Raw genomic sequence first — 17,431 nt, forward strand, 5'->3', positions numbered from 1 at the left:
ATGTACCAACCTTTTGTCTTTATTTCTGCTTTGTTGTCCCTCATCACTTTGAGGTTTCTCTGTTTACCAATTTTTGGAGGCATCTGACAAAAATTAAAAATGTTGGGCAGGGCCCCTCAAATTTATGTCTGTCTTGGTGTACTATGGGCAAAAGCCACTTGCACTTGACCCTGGGCTACTAACTGACACATAGCTTTGCTATTTGTTAAGTAGTTGATGATGTACTCCCTATTGTCTTCCTTTATACTTTTCAGAAATTGTCATATGCTTTGGGTTCTCCCCATTTCCTCCCACCCCTCCCTTTGAACTGTATACTTGCCTAATTCTTTTATTCAAATTGTTTAATCTTGCCTAGGAATTAAAAAAAAAAAAAAAAAAGTGAAAAAAAAAAGTGAAAAAAAAAGAAAAACAATGGATAGACACTCAGCTCATTCTGAACTGCAAAGTGATTTGGACCCCTAATCTACTTCTTTGTCTTTGGAAACCATAGCCCTTGTTTGTATTTTTAGTCTGGCCTTTTTCATTTTGTGTGTATTCATTAGTTTATTTCCTTCTTAATTGTCTAGCTGTTAATTTTAATCTCCCTTTTCTGTATAATCAATTCCATAATTGTCCTAACCATCGTTCAGTCCGAGACTGATCTCACTCCTATTACATTCAAAGGCAGTTTTGTTACTGAGTTTAACATGAGCCTGATCAGCTTCTATTTTAGTAAATGACATTTTCTTGGGGAAAAAAATGTAGAGGGAAAATTTACAAAGCTGAATAGATCCCTGAAACAGAATCGTTCATATGCTGAAGCAAATACACCACAACCTTGCCAGCAATTTATTTAGGTAGCATTTTTAGAACATTTTGCCTCTCTTTCAGTAGGACAATAGCTAGGTTTTAAAGCCCCCTTATAGAATTGTGGGCAATTATAATATATTTTACACTACCCTTGGATTGACTCTCAAAAATGGTCTGAAATATATTAAGAAATCACTACAGGAGATTTCACAGCATGTGAAGAGCCACTGTACCTAATTTATGTGAAAACAGCAGGATTCAATTCTCTAATGTTATTGCCACTTACTTTTTGTGAGAATTGTGCTGGTGCCACACAAATTCTAAAGAATAAGTTAAAAGACCTAAACATGTGTCATAAAATGTTTGAGATAAATGAGAAAAGTATAATTCAAATGGATGAACTCATTCTTTGGGCCTGCCTGCTCTCACACTGGGAATTTTGCCATTGCTAATAGACACAGGATCAAGCCCCCAGGGAAAATGTGTTGAGATGGCACACTTTTGTTCATCATAATTGTCCTTTATGTCCCCAGTCTGCAAAGAACAATAGAAGGTGCTTAATTTTAAGCCCATGAATAGTCCACAGAAATCAACAGAATTGCCTACTTAAAGATAATTGTGCTCTTCAGGGCTAAACCTGCAGTATGGTTTATTCTCCTGTTTGTCACTTTTAAGTGCCTAAATCTAGTACCAAGATGCCACCAAGCAGCTCAGCACTAATGTTCAGCTACAGCCTGACTCAGTTGGTGCTGCAACTTCCAGCCCTATGCATGTGTAAAACTGCTAATTACTGATATTGCCCAAATAAACCAGACTGAATTTCATAAACTAAATTGGAAGGTACTGGGAGTGTCTAGTCCTATGAAAGAAATGCTTTTTTCATAAAAATCCTTTTTATTTAAATGAAACCATTAAAATAATGGTCTTCAGGTAATATAAATGATGCTTTCAAGAATCTTAAATCTGAGTGATTCCTCTGCAGGAACAAAAGCTAAGCATTTTGCTAACTGAAGTTGTTTAAAGAACCAAGCTGGTTCACTATTCAAATACTAATTTTTTATATATTTTTTTTTAATGAAGTATCTGTGAAGGGGTGGTGTTTGTAGCTTTTTATGCAACACATATTGGAATTCTTGTTCCTGATGTTTATTTAAATTATTCATTCTGTTTCTCTACTATCTTCTTGGTTGCGTGATATTGGCAAACTGGATTAATATAGCAAATTTGAAGCTGCAGCACAAAAAGATGTGGTATATGCAGTTTAATGGGTTGCTATATTTCATTCAGTTTTAATATTTTTTTTCTTTCAACTTAATAGAGGAATAAAATACATCACTTTCTTAATCAGTTGCACTTGAAATTCTTGTTATTGCTTTAATAAGCTCAACACCTTCATGGGCATTCTTCAGTTCACAACTGTGTGATTTTCTGAATATATGTGCAATGGTGGTCAAATATGGGAAAATAATATAACTTCTTTAATAGTGAAACTTTATACATTTAATCAATTCAATCCATTTTCCAAGGTAACAAGTTATGACATCAAATAAGTTTGTGGAGTTTTTACATGGATACATTGATTTTTGTGAAGGTATGAAATAGTAGCATTCAAAACATAGGCTACTCAGTGAAAGCTCAAGGTTGAGAGGAAATACAATTCACATGGAAGTAACTTTATATTAGGGTGTTAAGGTATTAATGTTTATTACATTGTGGAAGAATACTTTCACTTAAAAAAATAAAAAATAAAAGGTCTTTACACTTTCCTCTTAGAATGGAAACACCTTAAGCTTAGAATGGAAACACCTTAAGCTTAGAATGGAAACTTTTTGTTGCAAAGGAAAATTGAAAAGAACTGCTATAGTTCATACTTTTACAAGATGCAGGCCGCTTGTTCATAAATGCAGTGACTTTAATTAAACCTTACAAATTTTGTTTAAACATTAATATTTGACAGAGGTGGATTTTTTTGTTGTTTTAAATAAACGTCGTGTTTTTTTCTTAGCCATAGAAAATGAACAAGATGTTCATTTTCAATGTGTTTTTTCTTAGCACTGGAAAATGAACAAGAATGATCTGTTTCCTTGTGGAGACACTGTCAGTGTTTGGTGGTGATCACATGGGTTGTCTATCAAATAAAAGATTTTTACCTTTTCCAGCTATAACTAGGAGCTCCTATTAAGCAATTTATTAAAAGCACAAGTTATAATTCCTGCTTATTGAGGAGTTGCTGGGGAGAGCATGATCTTTCTCTCTCTTCTGTTCAAGTACATAATTAAAAAGTTCCAACATGACAGAGTTCATGATATAGATCAAATCTATAACATCACAGTGATGGCATTCAGTGTAGGCTCGAGTCGTACTATCCAATTATTGGTGTTGGTTTTCTTGTGTCCTTTCAGGTGAGTGGCAGTTGGAAGTATAATACATTTCAGAATATATATATATATATAAAATGTGATTATTATATGCATTGTGTATTAGTTTCTTTTAAATTCAGAAAAACATTAGAGCAGATATATATATTTCAGGGGCTTTTGATATTTTTCTAAATTTTTCATTTTTCTGTCTGTATTAATGAATTGTTGCAGACAAATTCAAGGTCATTTTCTTCAAAATTAAAAATTTATTTTCATCTGAAACTTATTGTCTCATTCTTAGCAATAGTGATCTCATTTTGATAAAATTTCCTGATATCTTTAAGTCAGAACATTTCTAATGTAGCCAATAGTTATAGTATTCTAATTTACATAATCCAGATCAGGAATACATAAAACTTTTGAAGTGAATGTGATAAAAATAACATATTTTTTTTTCTGAGTATCCAGTTAGAAACATATTATGAGCATAATTGAATTTATTACTATCCCCAAGAGGCAATTACTCTTTCAGGGAGAACAAAAGAGATCTTATTAGAGACATGAAAATACCATGTATCTGTTTGCCAAATATATCACTAAACTGTACACAAAAGAGCTGAATACTTATTAATAGCAGCAAAAAGATTGAATGCTAAGTATGGTTATCACAGCTCAGTTGATGTGAAGTTAAAAAAGATGTAACTGGCTAATAAGAACATGTTGATATTAAATGTGTTTTTTAAATCACTCAAAGTTGGTCTGACTGTGGCTTTGCTGAAGTTATTAGCATAATGTATGATGACAGATAATGAGTAAAGACTTGAAAAAATATTTAAGTTAAATATAATATATTGCCAACCTAAATATCCGTTCTCCTATATTTTTGTTAATTTGTTTTGGATTTCTTTTATGGTACTGCAGTCAAGAATGTCATTAGGTGGCAAAACTCATGTGGCTTGGATTTAACTGGGATTGGTTTACTGATTTAGTAATGGCATGATTAACCAGCAGTCAGTGAGCTGTATGGTCAGAGTCAATATCAGCAATGTAACAGACAAACCACAACATTAGATGCCTATAAAATTTTAATATATATATACAAATATATCAACAGTCTTCTACTAGTATCCCAACATTTTCTAATAAACATGGCACTTTACCAGCTACTATGAAGAAAATTATCTATGCCAGCCACAACCAGGACACATACTCTCTGAGTAACATGCAGACAGCTCACAGGACGTATGGGTTCACAGCACACCATTTCTTCTGGGAGTGAAGGTTCCCATGTGCAGATGCATCCTTTGGGAGATGTGTGCTCTCTGTCTTTGCGTGCATATCTGCAACGTACTAGTGCACATGGCAGTGAGGAAGAACACCCTGAGTTCACATCTGCATATCAGAGATGTGTGTCCCTGTGCAGTGCACTCCATGCATTCACTTCTGCTGGATTCAGGCATCTTCTGGCCTTGGGTCTCTCAGGACTTCTGCTTTGGCACTATCCTCTTTCTTCCCACTGTTATAAATGTGTATGACTCCTCCTTTGTTTCCAAACTTCGTTGGTAATTCCTTCATTACTGCTTATTCCCACCAATGGTTGACATGCTCTTTTGTGCTATCAGTTTGGTGGTGTATGCCTTCTCAGTTTTGGGTATCCACACACATGTATACCTCTTTGCCAAAATCCAAGGCACTTGTTTTATGTGTACTTTCCTCTCCCTAATTCACTATTGCTGACCATATGTAATTAACTGAATTTATTTATTTATTTATTTATATTAAGGAACTGTAGTTATTTGATTACTCTTATTGCTCTAGCAAAATTTTTGAGTGGGTCTTTTCTATGTTTTCCGTCTTGATATCCTATCACCAATGCTTACTAGAAATAAGAATCTCTACTCCACAGAAATTATGGGGGACGAAAGAAACAGTTTTTAATATGAGAATGAAAATGCTGATGATCTCTGGAAAGGCAAAAATAGATGATGTGTACTTAGAAGTTAAACATTTACATTATTCTTAATACTTATCTTAGATTCCAAGTTCTGGATCTTCCTGCAGCACATAGTTTGCCATCAACAAGCAGATCCTGAAGTTGTAAATTGAAAATCTCAAACTCTCCAGAACTCAGATGTAAAATTAATCTGGTTGCCAATTAAGATATACATATATTTATATAAATATAAATATATATATTTCTCACTGTCCTTTTTTCAACATATCGGATTTTTTTAAATCAAAAAAAAACAGCTCAAATGGCCAAGGATGCATGGTTAACATGGCCGAAACAAGGCTTGCTTTCCCCTTTTTTAGGTTTGCCTTCCCTCTCTTTAGCCATTGTCTCTCCCACAGTTTTTTCATTTGCATTGTACAGTACATTTTACTCTTACTTCTTGATTCACATTTGTGCAGTGCTCCATCGTGACAGGTGCCCCAGGTGCAGTCTCCAGAGGAACAAGGAGATTATTCTCCTGGTGATTTTTCAGGCACCCTGATTCAGTTGTATGTTTCCAGCTTCTTTCTGTGCCTCTTGTGTGATCTTTCACCTGCTACGCTCTGTAGTCTCTGGTCCCTCTTTGGGAAGGAAAAGAGATCTGTTCAGGGCAGAAAAACTTTTAAACAACCAGACCTCCAGGGCAATGAAAATAGAAACTTCCAAGGAACTAGAGTAGGCTTTGCAGAGCTTGCTACAACTCTGAAAGTTTTTTGTTGTTGTTGTTGTTATTGTTTCATTGTTGTTTGTTTGTTTGTTTTTTAATCTTCTGTATTTCCTTGGGAAATTCAGTATAAGGAAAATATCTAGATAGGTCTATCTCAAACCTGTAGCTGCCTTAGGGTTCCATCAGTTTATCATTCTATGTGAGCTCAACATCTCCTTTTTCTTAGACCCATAATGCATATATTGTCTTTGATTCAGGTCCTGCCCCTGAGGCTTGCCCACCTAGGCTTTGTTGCTTTGTCTTTCCTCTTTTACCTACAGAATAACTTTAAGGTCAGTTTTTCATATCTTTCTGGTATGCTAGGGATCTGCTTTCAGTGCTACATACCACACATAGTACAATTTCCTCTTATTTAGTCTGAATGACATTTTTACTTCTCTGTTCTGTTCTGTTCAAAATGTTGCTGTTAATATTAGCTCCCCAGGTAGTTTTTATAGTCTCTGTCTCTTGTTTTCCTCCACTGGTTCCTTCTTCTGCCTGCACAGAACACAATAAAAGTGGGGAAAAAAAAAAAAAGTACAATATTGTAACTGAGTTAACTGAGTTGTGCTGTTATATATGGAAGAGATTGTGAATTCAGCCTCTAGATTTGTTACACTTGGAAAGGGGATGGAGGAAGAAGAAAAGTAAGAAAACAATAAATGAGACAATTTTGAAATGTCAACATTTTTATTAAGTTCTTTGAGTATTTTTCAACTGTCAAGAAAAAATAGGCTCAAACGGTAATATCCACATTACCTACTGAAAATAAAATGTCTTTGTCTTTTTTTTATATATGTATTTTTTTAGGTTCGAACATGGATTCTTACAGTGGGATATACAACTGCATTTGGAGCAATGTTTGCAAAAACGTGGAGAGTTCACGCAATTTTCAAAAACGTAAAAATGAAGAAAAAGGTGAGGGGAAGTAAACTCTTTTTTTTTCATTGATCTGTTAATACCATTTTCTAACTGTTTTGCTGTGTTTCCTGGATTGCCATACTAGTGCTGACTCTGTTCATGTGTCACATCCAAATATCCTGAATAGTTCGGTAATGGGGCTTTCTTGATCTTCTTTTTAGTCTGACAGTTGGAATCAATCCACAGCCTTTCATTCCACGTAAAGAGGTGGACAGTGGAGGCAGCTCTAACCTTTTGAGTTGCATTCTGTCCTCATTCTTATTTACTATGTGGTTTCAACATCCAGAATTCTGTTTCTGCTAGATTCATAGCAGTTATGAAAAGCTTTTTGTATATGTCTCTTTAGGATATAGATATTACATATAAGTTTCTCGTGGGTTGGTAGGAGGAGGCAAGAGAAAGTGATGCTTATGTAGATTTCTATTTCTAATTTTGATTGAAATTGCATAAGCTTTCTCTCAGACTGATCAAAAATAAACCACAGGAGTTATCTCAGGCACTTTGGATATGTAGTATTTTCTGTGAACAGCTAGGCTAGGCTTAGGTAAAGTACAACACTTCATGTCTATACTGTTCATTTTTTATTTTTCCCATGGAGTTCCTTTTTGCACGTGAAGCACTTTTGAACACATGGTTTCTTTTAGAAATGGGAAAACTGGTGAATAGAAATCATGTTAATGCATTAAAAAAAAAAAAAAAAGAGAGAGAAAATATTACTGTAGAGTAAAAGATAGTGCCAAACACAGTTCCTATATGCAGCTGAATGTATTTTCTCTAATAAGTGATGAAGATGCATTTATACCAAAACTAAATAAAATAATGTTGCAAAACTTACTCAGATTTCTCTGTTCAAGGTGTGGTCATGGAAGAGCTGTATCTTGTTGTTGCCTATGATAATGTTTCTATAGCTGATACATGTTGGGAGTCACTATCTCTATGGGATACACCTTTTGACCTAATAAGATTTTGGCCTGAGGCAAATTGAAGGAGAGTTATCTCAGTTTCTGAGAGGATTTATTATGCCTCGGGTTATTAAGGAAGTAAATGCCATGGCTGGGACTGAACCTAGTGCCCTGGCACATTATCAGACAACCACCAGGTCCTTCCCCCTACTATTATCTTAGAACAGGTCTATTTAAATATTTGTTAATTAAATACTAAATATATTTCAATGTATAAAATAAAGAAGAATAAATAACTGATATCTTAAAATTAATTAAAATTAAAAGTAATGTCTGTACCAAAACCAGGATACCCTGGATGGATGAAAGCGGAGATTGCCCTTTGTGCACCTGTGCAAAGAGCCCATTATAATATACCAGTTTATGCTACCACAGTCCTATATATATAGGCCTATATATATATATATATATTTAACAATCTTAGACTTCCTGTATTAAAAACTTTTCACCCAAGCCATTTCATTCTCAAAAAATTAAATTTTATATTGTAAAGATGCCTTTAGCTATATTGGTACAAATCCTTGTAAAACAGTGGTTACACAAAATACTGCCAGTTTAACATCAAAACATTTACTTAATAAACTTTATTATCTTGAAAATTTTATCATTTCTATAAAACACGCTTTTCCAAAAATGAATGAATAGTTATTTCAATGGACTTTCACTAAGTATTTGCTTTATGTTTTTGTGCGTGTGTGTGTTCGTTTGTTTTTGTTGTTGTTGTTGTTATTTTTTAAGAAAACTTTTCATTTTAGAGCTTCAAGTTGCTACTCAACATTAATACTCAATGTCTGTTAATTAAACATCCTCAAATTCTATATAGTACCTGTTCCTCAAGGAGCCCATCAGCAATTGCAAACTGCAAATGTTTTTTTCAAAGCTGTAATTTAAAAAGGGTTCATGGTCAATCAAAAAGACACTACACAGTGTAAGGATGATAAATTTCCAGTCAGGGTGCTGAGCAATGAGTTATTCAAGCTCAAAGTAAAAAACTCACTCAAAGTAAAACAAGGTTTTAGAATGTGTTATTAAATATACTGAGGTTAAGTAAATAATGCACTTGGTTCTGTAAATTATGAAGAATGGCTGTTCCGCAGAATAACCTTGGTTTGCATTTTTTTATATATTGTTCTAGAACACAGGCATGAAAAACAGCTTTCTTGAAAGAAAAATCAAAACAAATTATCTATCCCCAATAAATGCTTACTGTTGATACAATTTCTGGTTTTGATTTTCCAGGATAGGTAAAAGTGTATTTAAGAGCTGATTCAAACCCATGGCATTCTTTACTTATATATTACAAGGATATTTCCGTTTTCAGTAGACATAGTTTACAGACAAAGCATTTTGTATCTATTGAAGCACAGACAATACAAATTTTCACAAACAGTATCTACACAGACAAAAAAAAAAAAATACCAACACCAACAAAAAACAGACAATGGTAGTTCTGTGTGGGGAAAAAACAAACACCACATTAATGCTTTTTGAACTAGCTGTGCCATGTCAGAGCAGGCTGGCATTTCAATACAAGGAGTACAAAGTTCCAAATTATTTAAACACTGTGGATCCCGTTCATTTGTGGTCAGTTCAGTTTCCACCTACAGGTATGTTAGTAAAATTCTACATTTAGGTATACCACTTTTGCCTGTCATCCTTTTCATCAGGAAAATTTGCAAACTGATTTTTTTTCTTTTTTTTTTTTTTTTAGCAGTGGGGAAGTATCTCACTGTTACACTTGAAAATATTAATTCAATTCATGGAAGTGGGTATTAAATAAGGCAAAGAAGAATATAGAAGACATTTCTTCTCAGAAAGAGTAGTCAGTCATTGGAACGGGTTGCCCAGGGAAGTGGTGGTGTCAGCGTCCCTGTGGGTGTTCAAGGAAACGTTGGACCTGTTAAATAATAAATGTTAAATAATTCCACTGTTACACCATTTTACTACTATTTACCACTAGTGCAGTAGGAAATTAAACTAAATGATTTACAATGTCTTGAATTAGGTGAAGATATGTATTAACTTCTCTTTATTTATCTCTCAGAATTCTCTTTTATTTTCACCCATTTATAAATCTACTTGTATGTTACCAAAAAAATAAAATCAGAATACACTCCTTCTTCTATCAGGCTGCTAACTGAAAAATTTTTCAAGATTCCCAATGTACTGTTACCATCTTTAATCTTGCTAGGGCTCAAAGGAAGCAAATTAAAAATGTATTAATTTTAGCTTTTATTAATTTGATCTGAAACAGAGGGGTGCAAGGGAATCAATTTTTTGTTAAATGCAAATAACAAAAGCAGTAGGGGAAAATAAATTAGTTTTATTTTTAAACAGGTTAGTAGAGATAATGGAAAGTAGAATGGATTAAAAATAACCATAACATTCATAAAGGAGATACAATTCTGTTTTCAGTAAATCCGTTTCTGTTGGTTTTGACAGCAGAATATCTACTGCTCATTGGGAGGTGGGGATTGCTTTTATGCTCACCAGCAGAGAAGGACTGGCTGTGGCTAAGAGGAAAGTGAAGGGATTATCAGTGGTGGGAGTACTCGTGGTGTTCTGGTGAAGCCATGTGAGCAATCTGAAGAAGCCAGCCATTCTGGTGAAATTTAGAATGTTATGAAGTTATCTTTTTTTGATGGGAGCGGTTTTTGATGGTCCCTAGAATGGCAGGTCTTAGGGGTCTTTAAAGCAATTCTGCGTGGCACAGACCCAGCATGCCAAATAAAGACCATTGACTTCTGGAAAATATCAGAACAGTAACGAATTCAAGTCAGTGTTTTTTAAAGGCTCCTTACGTTTTATATCTTCTGCGCCTACAAAGACAAATATTTCCCATTTGTAGGTGATTACAATAAAGCATTATAATCTGGGCCACGATGTTGCTTGCTGCATTTTGTATTCAAAAGCATAATACTTCTCTGTTGATGTTGCTATAGTAAGCTTGTCTTCCCTATAACAGTACGTTGTAGCTTTGTCTATTTGTACTCAATCCTTTAAATATGACATCAAGGAAGGGATGTTTTGTGTTTAATTTCCACTCAAAATACTGTAAATGTGCCTAGTTGTTAATACCACTGTAGAATTCTGTTAATACCACTGTAGAATTCTGGTGACATATGTCTTTATGTTGACAATGTTGTTACAAGGTAAATGCAGAATATAATTGCATGAGGAGATGTATAACAGCATCTTTTCTTAAGACTTCTGCTGCTACAATTTAGCCAACATTATCCTGCTCTTTGATGATATCTTGTAAGTTTTTCTCTATTCTTATATGTACACTCTTCATACCTTTCTTGCAGGTAATAAAGGGTTAAAAGCATAACAAGTACTGACAACAAGATATGGGTACTCCCTCAGTGTTAGAAAGTTACAAACAGCCACAGGAGAGAAAAATGGCTTACAGGTCTGACTTGACTTACCTATGCCCGTCAGTCTGAAGCTAGGCTGTGGCAAACTTAAAATCTTACGTTCAACCTACTAAGTCCTTAAAAGACTTCTGAAGAGGGTTGTGGTGTTTGTGTATTGCAAAGATGGATAGGAGTTTGTACAGACTCTTCTGTTGATGCTAGCTTGGAGAAGGGAGCCTGGCACTACATGAGAACTGCAGGGCTGCGAGATATGGAGCAGGGAAAGGTTTGAGAATGAGAAATGAGGTTCTCTACTAAGGGCTTCAGAAAGAACCAGATCCTGTCCAGATGAAAAGAATAAAGAAAAGATTGGAATTATTGATTGAGAAAATGAGTTGAGGAGCAAATGAAGGAAAACTGAATTTGGATAACAATTCCCTGAGAGTTAAAATACAATTGAGAGCCTGATTCAGGCAGCAAACTCTAGCTGAGGGACCAGATCTGGTTTGGAATTAGATTAGTATTGAAATTTAGAGGCAGGATGGTGGATCTGAATATTAGGGACATCTTAGAGACCAGAAGGGGGAAGCACCGTAGGATTTAGAAAGAAATAAGAGGGAAGAAAAAGTTGAAATTAGGACTGACTCCAGTGGTTGTACGGAATTGTGGGCTGCTTCTCAGAGCATAAAGACTGAACACGGTTTTAGAGTTTCAACCTTCTTTTTTTTTCTATTACTATGTATCCATAAAACCTACAGGCAAAATATGTGCCTTGTCTTCCTGCTACGCTGTTGTACAGCTTGTGATAGCTGCTAGTTACTCTTTTAGCTCAAGCTGATGAGGTGTGCAAAGTTCTAAAGGTTCATTTTGCTGATGCATGCAGTTCTACGTTTAATTGGATTCTCTTTCTCTTCAATTTCTTTAAAAAGAATGGACTCGTGAAAATGTCAGAAGGCTGATACTGTGGCTAAAAAGTCAATCATTGAAAACCTACAGCTTGCTAATACTGAGATCTCTACAGTGTACATTTGTTCCCCCATGTGCATTATAGGACACAAGTGCAGCCTTAATTTTCTGCAGGGTGCCAGTGTTACTGGGCATACACAGTGAGTCTTCTCTGGGCATGCACATGTATAATGAAAGAGAGAGCTTTCTGCTGGAGTCTTTTTCACTTAAAACAGAAAAAATACATAATGAAAAAGAGTTCCGAGAAAGCTGGACCCATGTATACAACAGTTAAGTGCTAACTTCGTGAAAAAGATTAATTTCTGGGTTTGCCAGAATGATTTGTTATGCTTTAGCTCTCTCAGAGTACAGTTTTCAGAGGAAGATCACACTTGTAGGATTCCGTTTTTCAGAGGTAAATTCATTATCTGAGTTGAGCAGAGTGGGGTTTCTCAAATTTTTTAGGTCATTGCTTTCCCACTCTTTTTAACCCACGTTTAGCCATCCGTCTTCCCCAATTCATAGCCTTAATGGTCCGTAAATGAAGAAGCATGGTAGAGTAGAAGGGGCAAGAGACCATTCACGTCCTCTGTGGAGAGCAGACCACATGGGTTGTTCTGAGCATCTCCTCCAGCCAGAGTGGGCAGCAGCTGGCTGTGTGCTGTCACCCCATAGTACCAGCTACACTGAAACTGTCAGGAGCTGCAGCTGCACAGAGCTTCCCTGCGGGAGAAAACAGAGAGAAGAGAGCAGCTGGGAGCCACATGCTTACAAGAGGATTTGCTGCTACCTTCTCCTCACAACTTGTCTCTGTTTATTACTATCGTCTTCTCTCACTTGAAAACCTTTGGAAAAAAGAAAAGAAAAAAAAAAAGTTTATAGGATAAGTGTAATCTCAAGTTATAAACTTTTCTACAGTTTTTTTTTTTTTTTGTTTTGTTTTTTTTTTTCAAGCCATCTATGGAGTTTATAATTTATTGAAACCTATAGTCTTTCTCACAAAGGCCCCAGATGGTTTTTAACAACACTCATTGTCTTAGTCACTTAAAAATAGATAAAGTAGAATTTCCAGATTATATTGTTTAGGTAAGAGCCTCACAGGCTACATCTTATTTAGTGCATTTGTAAACATGACTCTTTCTTATTAGCGTGAGTGTAGACCATATTACCTAATCAGTTCTCTTTGTAACTACTACTATAAAACATTCCTCCAGGTCAATTTTCAGACTTTAAGTATTTATACTTTTCTAAGGCATTTTTTTTTTTCCAAAGTAGCTACAGCTTTTTGTGTGTATAACAAAAAGCTATGTGTTGGGTTTCCCTTAGGATAGATAGACATGTATTTCACTAAGTATATATGAGAGATCATAAGTCTGAAAAGGAGATGTGTCAGGATTCAGTAAGTTGCTTTATGTAACCATACCAACAGTACAACAATCTATTACAGGCCATCTGCTGAAAATGAAACAGCATATGGGTACCTAAAGAAAAGTTCAACGTTATTGGTCATTCTTTGAGAGTAAGAAAGGAGACAGCAGTTTGAAATCTGCTTATGTTTGTGGTTTTTTGTTTGTTTGTTTTTCCATTGTAAATACTTGCCACTGGACCAAATAATCCATGATACTTATAGTGCTGTATAAATTATTTAAGTACTGCTTCCTGAGTTATTCATATACAGATATAGTGCTTTCTAAAGCGATACAAGTAGAAACTAAATTATTTTATTACTCCCCCCATAGCAATAACAATAAATTTTAAGTCCAAAGATTCCAAATCCTAGAACCCATATTTAGATGTAAAATAAACATCCCTATTTTTGTAAGAACTGATCAGCCAAAATGTCAGCCAGGGAACAATAGGAATCACATTTCTAAAATTTACATTCATATAAATCTGGACTGGGGAGCTAAATCTCAAGCTCCTGTCACAGAAAAAAAGTTGAGCTAATGAACTATACATCTAGAAGAAAAATCTGCTTTTGAAGTAATTTATGTATGTAAATTTCTGCATGGTACAATTTGATAAGGCTAAACCTCAGTAGCAATGAAAACAGTGAAAACTCTGTATGAAACATAAGTGCTCATAAATGGTGCTACAACTATAATTTCTATGTATTATGAGTCTAATGGATGACAGAGAAGTAAAGAACATGTCGCTATACAGTATGAGGCAATTTATTCCTGAATAGCTTGAAATTGGATTGTAAATGTAATCAAGTGCATTGATGTCCCTAGCTATTTGGTAACGATGTAGTATGCTTTCCCACAGAATTGTTCATTAAGGAAAATATTAAAGTCTAGATATTTTAATGTTATCTCAAACAAAATCAGAACATTTCTTCTAGACCATTCAAATCCTTTGTGTACTTTTTTCCTAAAGATTGGAATCCCTTTTAGCACTAATGAGGATTCACATCCCTGGTAGAAATTCCTCCATAGTAAGGGCCCATGCAATCTTCAGCTCAACAGATGCATTTCTCTCAAAGGTAAATTTAATCTGCTATATGGACAAGATGTGGAGCTTTCTCAAGAAAGTCTATTTAGCTCTACTTATGGCAGCATACAGAAGTAACCACAGTGATAATGTCCGTTTCTAAGGCTCTTCTCTGAAAGATTATATAGCAAGAGTGGTTTGATTCTAATAGTGTCAAATTGGATTTTTTAGCACTTTTTTTTTTTTTTAATACTAGTGTTTTTCATTTTTATCTTTCAAAGAGAGTTTTGTGAAAGTAGCTATATAATATCACTGTGTGCCCTCTATGATTAAATTAAAAATGTTATAATAATCATAATAATAATCATTATAATAATCATCTCATGGATTCTCCAGTGTATTGTGGCAATAACTGAGGTTCAAAGATTCAACTTTTTAAAGTTGGCATTGAATCCCTCTCCTTCTCTACCTTCTGTAAAATTTGTAAAATCTGCTCCCTATGCTTGTTCCTGCTATCTTTTGTATGATAGAAAAGCAGTAAGGTATCATCTAACTGGATACTTCCACTTAGCAGCAACGTGTGGAGACAAAACATATATATTTTCAGTGCATTGACTGAGAAGGTAAAACTGCTCAAAGATGCTTTGAAATTATTCTGAGCACAACACAGCAAAGAGGAAATGTTCTAGGAATGTGTGCGTTTAACAGGCTAGTGGCTGCAGCTACTGAATTCTGAATAACAAGCTTTTTGATCATATCCAATTGACCATTACTATCAGTAGTACCAGGCACTCCATTACCCTGGAAAGCAGTAAAACTCATAAAGTTCTCAAACTGAAGAGGTCAAAGTATATCATCATAGAAAAAAAAAAAAATATATATATATATACACATACATATATATTTTTAAAGTAGATATGCACATTTTTAATTAAATTGAGGTACCTCTAAGAGAGTAAAATTTCTTAAGCTCCACTTTTACTACCAGTGACTTGGTCAAAAAAGCTTGCTGGTATAAAGTATGTTCTTTAAAATGTTAGCATTCACTCATTAAAACTATAATTGCAATGTGAAAAGTGTTCCCAATACTAATCATAGAACCTATAATAGGAAATATGTTAATAGCTGTTGAAAAAGTGTTGTGGAGTTATTAGGAACAAGTGCATGATGTGTTTTCAATAGTCCTCTTTTCCTCATTCCATTACACAATAGAAATTAAGAATGTATTACAGAATAGTTCTTTAAAATATTAATGGCTATAATAACTGAAAGATAGATGGCCCTTTGCCCACATATGACAAAGCTCACCTACCATTAACTCTCCATCATAATTTTTGTGGCACCATTCCATCTGTGCTGACCCACTGAATGAAGGGAGCCACCCTAAGGTGTTTGTTAATCATACTGGGAGAAATTAAAGGGTAATTTATGTGACAGAATATCCTAAAGGCAAAGGTCCATTTTTTTCCAGCCTTGTAGGCTTTATCATATGTTTTTTTCCCACAAACTCTGTTATTTTTTCTCCCTCTAGTTCAGAGGTAGGGCTCTTACTGGCATGATTTCTGCTCAGTCTGAATGTACCAGGGAGAGGAACACTGGGTTTCAGATTTGCAAGGACTTCATTAATTGCTATTCATTTCATTGAATAAAGTCTAGCAAGCTTCACAGGGGGATCTTTTAAATGGGTTTTCCCTCTATATTCCTTCCCAGGAGTTTGGGGAGGGGACAGCTAAAAAAAAAAAAAAAAGTTGCATTGTGTTCATCCAACTAAGTTTCAGAAGACAAGGGATGGATCTGTCAACTGAACTAGAAAGGGTGGATAAAAAGCATAAAAGAAAGTAGAAATACCTTCTCAGCAGGCAAAAATAAATTTCTTTAAGGAAAAATAACAAAAAAAAATATGTTAAAGCCTGTAAATAGATACAAAAATATTCCCATAGAAACTATGTTTCTATGAATTCAACAAATAAATAAATAATAAAAAGCTCATAGATCTTCCTTTAAATTCAAAGATACTTTATTCTGATAAAAAGGAGGTTCCTGGTAACGAAGTAACTCTAATAAAAACAAACAAACAAACAAACAACAACAACAACAAAACACCCAGGAGGAAATGAAGTATTGAATCCATGTTGGGAAGCTTTTTGTGAAACTCAGAGGTTACAAACCTAATGTTGCATTCTGGAGAAGTCTTCTTCACATATGAGTCTTTGGTCTTGGTTTAGAACATATTTTGGCTTTAAGGTCCATGTCATATATGAAAAGACTACATTTACATACAAAGTTTCTAATGAGTTAAGAAATAACAAAATAAAGTTTTCCTTAGCCTTAACCACAAAAAGCAAGTCTAATTATTTCTTGCTGTTGTTTGCCAAATTACCTGTTAATCCCATACACTGGTTGAGGATATGGTCCTGCAAAGCAAAATGGATGTGCTTTAGAAAACAAACAAGAGCAACAAAACAGCAACAACAAAAATCATATAGGTTCTGTGAAAATAAACAAACAAACAAACAAACAAACAATTGAGCATTTGAAATTGCCGTGGCCGGTAGTACAGCCTGTGATAGTTTGAGAAAATCCCTGAGTTTAATGAGCAGAAGCTTCATCCCAGAGCTTTAGACAGATTTCACATCTTCTGTGTTCAGACTGCTGAGTCCAGGGCAGATAAGGTCTTTGATCTTGAACTTCTCTTCATGGTCACTAAGCCAGCAGTTTTCAGAAAAGAAGAAAAGTTTCATTTGCTCATATAGTAATATTGCTGAAGAAAAAATGGCCTAGCAGTTTCTGTTCTGAGTGAATTTATTTTGAAGACAAATAGCTTTATATCCAGATATATAGTCCAGACTGGTAGCAATGGCATTTATAACAGTGGGAAGATCTGCCAGGATGAGACAGATTCACCTATCCAATCACAGATGGTAGAAAATATTATTCACAGATGCTGCTGTATGAGAGCTTGGCTT

The 17,431-nt window shown here is 34.7% G+C and overlaps 1 protein-coding gene across 1 annotated transcript in view; it reads left to right on the forward strand.

The window, feature by feature from the left end:
• GABBR2 (gamma-aminobutyric acid type B receptor subunit 2) overlaps window positions 1–17,431 on the forward strand; it is a gene marked incomplete at both ends in the record, with an annotated part of 491,928 nt that overhangs the window by 339,057 nt on the left and 135,440 nt on the right. The window contains one exon of the mRNA XM_084306998.1: window positions 6,659–6,766. Within this exon, the coding sequence (XP_084163124.1) occupies window positions 6,659–6,766 (108 nt within the window). The remainder of the gene's footprint in view (window positions 1–6,658; window positions 6,767–17,431) is intronic.

This window comes from Netta rufina, assembly GCF_964035555.1.
Source record: "Netta rufina genome assembly, chromosome: 2".
NCBI classification, from domain to species: domain Eukaryota; kingdom Metazoa; phylum Chordata; class Aves; order Anseriformes; family Anatidae; genus Netta; species Netta rufina.